Source organism: Austrofundulus limnaeus, unplaced genomic scaffold (genome assembly GCF_001266775.1).
Source record: "Austrofundulus limnaeus strain Quisiro unplaced genomic scaffold, Austrofundulus_limnaeus-1.0 Scaffold1670, whole genome shotgun sequence".
Taxonomy (NCBI): domain Eukaryota; kingdom Metazoa; phylum Chordata; class Actinopteri; order Cyprinodontiformes; family Rivulidae; genus Austrofundulus; species Austrofundulus limnaeus.
The window spans coordinates 39-4,502 of record NW_013954072.1 but is presented as its reverse complement, the minus strand read 5'-3'; the positions used below and the strand labels follow the sequence as shown (position 1 = coordinate 4,502).

At 42.8% G+C, this 4,464-nt stretch overlaps 1 protein-coding gene across 1 annotated transcript in view; it reads right to left on the bottom strand.

The window, feature by feature from the left end:
• The window catches only part of LOC106536059 (uncharacterized), a gene marked incomplete at its 5' end in the record, with an annotated part of 18,594 nt that extends 15,471 nt beyond the window's left edge, over positions 1 to 3,123 (bottom strand). The window contains 3 exon segments of the mRNA XM_014033229.1: positions 487 to 675; positions 741 to 2,838; positions 2,926 to 3,123. Of these exon segments, the coding sequence (XP_013888683.1) occupies positions 487 to 675; positions 741 to 2,838; positions 2,926 to 3,123 (2,485 nt within the window).
• Positions 3,124 to 4,464: the final 1,341 nt, after the last annotated feature.

The following is a 4,464-nucleotide window of genomic DNA, read 5'->3' as shown; positions in this document are numbered from 1 at the left end:
TGTGTGTGTGTGTGTGTGTGTGTGTGTGTGTGTGTATGTGTGATAAATATGAATGCATTTTTAGAAAGATAACATTGATAATACATTGCAAACAAAGAAAAAAAATCATGCCGCTGAGATGAACAGTTGAGATGTTTGCATGTGAAGTAACAGGAAGTGATGTCAAAGGGGACTGTCTCCATGTGAACAAAGCATTAACAGAGAGAACAGAATCTGATGTTTCTTTAGTTTACTTTGAGTCACTATCAGAGAGATGAAGAAGAGTCAGAGTTCAAATAATGTTTCAATAAATAAAGACCATGAGGTTCCCTTTTCTTAAAACATTCCCCTTTGATGTCACTTCCTGTTTCAATTCAGTTATGCCAAATTCAAAAGAAAATATGCTAAATATGTGACAAAATTGGTAAAATTATGTGTTTTTTATCAAGTTTCTTAAGTATAAAAATGTTTTCTTTGACTTTTTGCATGTCAGGAAATTTAACCTACCTGTGAGAGATGCTACTCCCAGATAAAGAGGATGCTCTTTGGGGTCTGGGGATCCGAGAGGGAGGTGGTCTGGTCTGGGTTGACCCATCTTCTGCGTCTCAGTCTTGGTTGATGAATCTGTCTGTGACGGTTTCTCTCTTTGACGGCTGTTTGCACTTGTTACAGAAGTAGGTCCAGGCTGCTCGTCAGCTGTAAAATGTTTTGCTTTTAATTATGTAAAATGATGATGAGAATTCGAGAGCATTTTTTTTTACCTGGAACGACATTTTTCCTCCTGATGATTTTGGGTGAAACCAGTCCAAAGGCGGTGCTGTTTTTACATTTTACCACATGAAGCTGAGGGATCTCAGCACAAACGTTTGTGTTTTCTTTTCTCCTGACATTCTGCCCTTCAATAATAACCAGTTCACACTTTTCTGAAGTGTCCACCACCGCCGTGGAGAGAGATGAACATCTTTTATTGGGCTCTTGTCTGTTTTGTGGTGCAGTAAGAGACCTTACATTTGGGGACATCCCTGTGGATCTGGTTGGGTTTATGCTCACACCAGACATTTCATTTGAGCTAAATGGTAATCCATGGTGTTTGATGGAGCTATCTGAATGTTTTGGACCATTTATTGCGTTTATCCTGGACTCTGGTGATAGTGAATTGTGAAAGTTGCCAGAAGATTTGACAGATTGTGTGTTCCAACATGTCCAATCAGATGAATCATGTAAAGTATTTATAGTCCTGTTTTCCACACATGAAGAGGAGTTCACATATCCCAGCTTCCTTTGTGGAACAATGTTTCTTTCTCCAGACTCCTTACAAATGTCTCCAGCGACAGAAGGAGGAGACTGGGTTTGATTTCCAGTCTCACACCCTGTTTCTTGTATATCACTCCTCGGATCTCCAGTTTCAGTCCCCGGCGGTTCCCGTCTGTCACCACACTGTGACAAATCGCCATCCTCATTCACCACAGCTAACGTGCTCCCTCTGAATCTCTCCGTTTCAAAGGCGACGGGGTTTTTTATCGCAGCCTGGTAGGAGTCTCTGTAACGGCATCTCAGCTCTTGGGCTCTGCCAACTTTTCCACCCTGTCGCCTCGCCATGCACGGCGTGCAGGGCTTCTCGGCAAAGTGGACGATGCGCGCACACTGAGGGGATTCGAGGTAGTCGGGGCGCTGTGTTTGGGAATGCTGATGAAGTCCGGCTCCTTCAGACATGTTGGATCTAGAAACACTTGGTGGTTTTGTTTGTAACTCTACATAAGGTTGTGACTGTGTGCAGGGAGGTGTTTGTGTGACTGGTTGACCTGTTTTATGTGGATATTTTTGTATTTGTGCTTCTGTTTGTAGATACGACTGAGTCAGCACGTTTGGCTGCTCCTGACACAACTGATCTTTACCAAAGAGCATTTTAGCCTGAAGGATATCGATATATTCCCCTGACACAACAGCATTGTCTGTTGGCTCATACTTGCTCATATTGTGTTTGTTTGTTTCTGTTTCTTTGTCCTGCAGAGTACTTTCAGAAACAGTTACACCTTTATTCTCACCTTTGGACTCAGGTAAATTTGATGGGCTGTACTTATCTGGAGCTGTGTTTATTTTCGTCCCAGACAAGCGGCTGTCCCACGTGCTGGGAGACACCCAGCCAATCGGTTTACGCTCCGTTTCAGTGCCTTTAACTCTGACCAGTCGTGATGAAGAAGCAGTTCTGGCATTCACCAGGCAAAGTGACACAGCGATGCCGTGCTTTGCTGGGCATATCCTCGTCTCCACGGAGAAGGCAGAAGGGGGCGAGGAGGATGCTGAAACTGAGTTCTGGACAGCTGCAGGACACTCCTCTGGTTGTGTTTTCTTTGAAGAAGAATGAGGAAAAGAACTACCTGTTGAAGAACTGTCAGGAAAATCAGGGAGAGGTGGAGGAACAGGAAGCGGAGGCGGTAAAGAATGCGCTTGAGGAGCCGAGGCCATGCCACTCTCAGCGCTCCGTGGCACAAAGTCAGGCACGGCCACCCGCTCCCATGGTAACCTCACCAAGCCTTGCTCGGTGGCGACCAGGCACTGTCCGAGAGGCGTGCCTCGACGGTCCTGGTTGAGCTCGTTCAACCAGTCCCGGCTGAACATACAAGGATAGGAGGTCTCGGGGATTGGGGTCTCCTCTGCCACGTGCACACTGAGCCCCTCCTCTTCCAGGAGGCTGCAGACCACAATCCGAGCGGACTGACGACAGAACGGAGCCACCTGGAGATAAAAGTCTCCAGGCCGAAGCAGCGACGGGTCGATCGGAGCGAGGTGGACGACAACTTGGTCATGTAAACAAAGCGGCCAGCCCTCGCAGAGAAAGAGCACATCAGAGTACTGAGCCTGAAAAGAAAAAGATTATGGATCAACTTCCTTTTATCACAGATTATAAATGATCTTAGAGCACAACTGCGGTGTGTGATGACTTACACATGCAGCCTGCTGCACGGTGTCTAAAATGTGTTTGGCTGGAATCAGAAAGTCCAGGAAACACCTCAGGGCATCTCTCTGGTAACGACTGCCAATGATTTGGAAGAGCTGGCTGAGCAGAACCGGGGCGGTGGCCTCGTAGGGCGGGTACAACGCCGACAGGAGGTTCTGGATCGATTCTTCCACAGAATCGAGGTTCTACAAAACAAAAGACAAGAACCAAACATTTACAAATAAATTAGTTCAATGAATAAAATACATGCTGGTAAAAAACAAACAAAATGTTTAAAAATTACATTTTCAGTGTTGCACAGTTATATTTATGCTGTTAAAACAAGCAGGAGAAGGAACAGGTGGATGGATTTAACCACAGTATTTGCAGTTCCAGAGATATGTCTTGATTTGTCTTCCTAATAAGGATAAAACATTAATATTTGGTTGGATCCATTTTTTTGTTATTCTAATGAGGAGTTTTTGATGTAAGAGAAAGTATTTGGGTATAGAGATTTTCCAGCTGGTAAGAAAATAAGCTTTGATAGCTCGCAGGAAAAATAACTAAAATTTAGGGCATTTTTTGCTCAAAATTTTTGTTTTTTGTTGCTACTGCTCAAAAAATGCTCTCAAAATGCTGTAAGGTCATTTTATTTTTGACAAAATGACACGATGAAAAATGTTTTACTCAATGCACTAAAGCTACCATCTCCACACACTTTGGGACTTAATCTTGGTTGTCATAAATATTTCGTTTTGCAATGATTTTGTGTGTTTGTTTATCTGTAAATATTGACTGATCATCACTGACTGACATGAAATTGTCCAAAGACACATTTTCCAATATGTTTCAGCCGTGGCCTAAAAGTATCTTTTTACTAAAACATGAACTAAATTCCTTTCACCTGTACGAGCTGAACAAACAAAGGTATATTATATACTCAATTTTCTGAAAGTAGGCTAAACATTATCTCAGATTTATTTTATTCACTCTGTATCTACTCTAGGTGTATATAAAAATTATTAATTGAAACTCCAACATTGTAATTTTGAACAGTAAGGTTTTTACCTTCTCCTCAAACACATCTTCAAACCAATAACCTGCTGAGAAAAACGCTACACATTCATAACCCGCGTTTCCTACAGAGGCAGCTGACAACAAATATTCCAGTAAACACGATGTGGTGGCCAGTCACGAGGGTTAGCTACACTTCTGGTTTATGGTTTCACATTCCCTTTGACCTGAACTTACACCCCCCAACCCACTTTTAGGCCCTGCTTTATTTAGCCCTGCTAAGACCACCACAGCACACCTCAGATGGTTAATGTATACGCCGTGCAGGCTGAGGCTCGGCAGGGAAATGTGGCTTCAGGGAATGTGAATGACATTATTAAAAATGATGTAAATTTTTACCTGAAAAATGTGAAATTAGATTTTTTTGTGAATGTTTTCTGTGTTATTTATTGTATAAATTAAAGGAGACATAATGAAGTGTAAACTTTAGAAATGCCAGCAGAGGATTCCTTCCTTCCTTCCTTCCTTCCTTC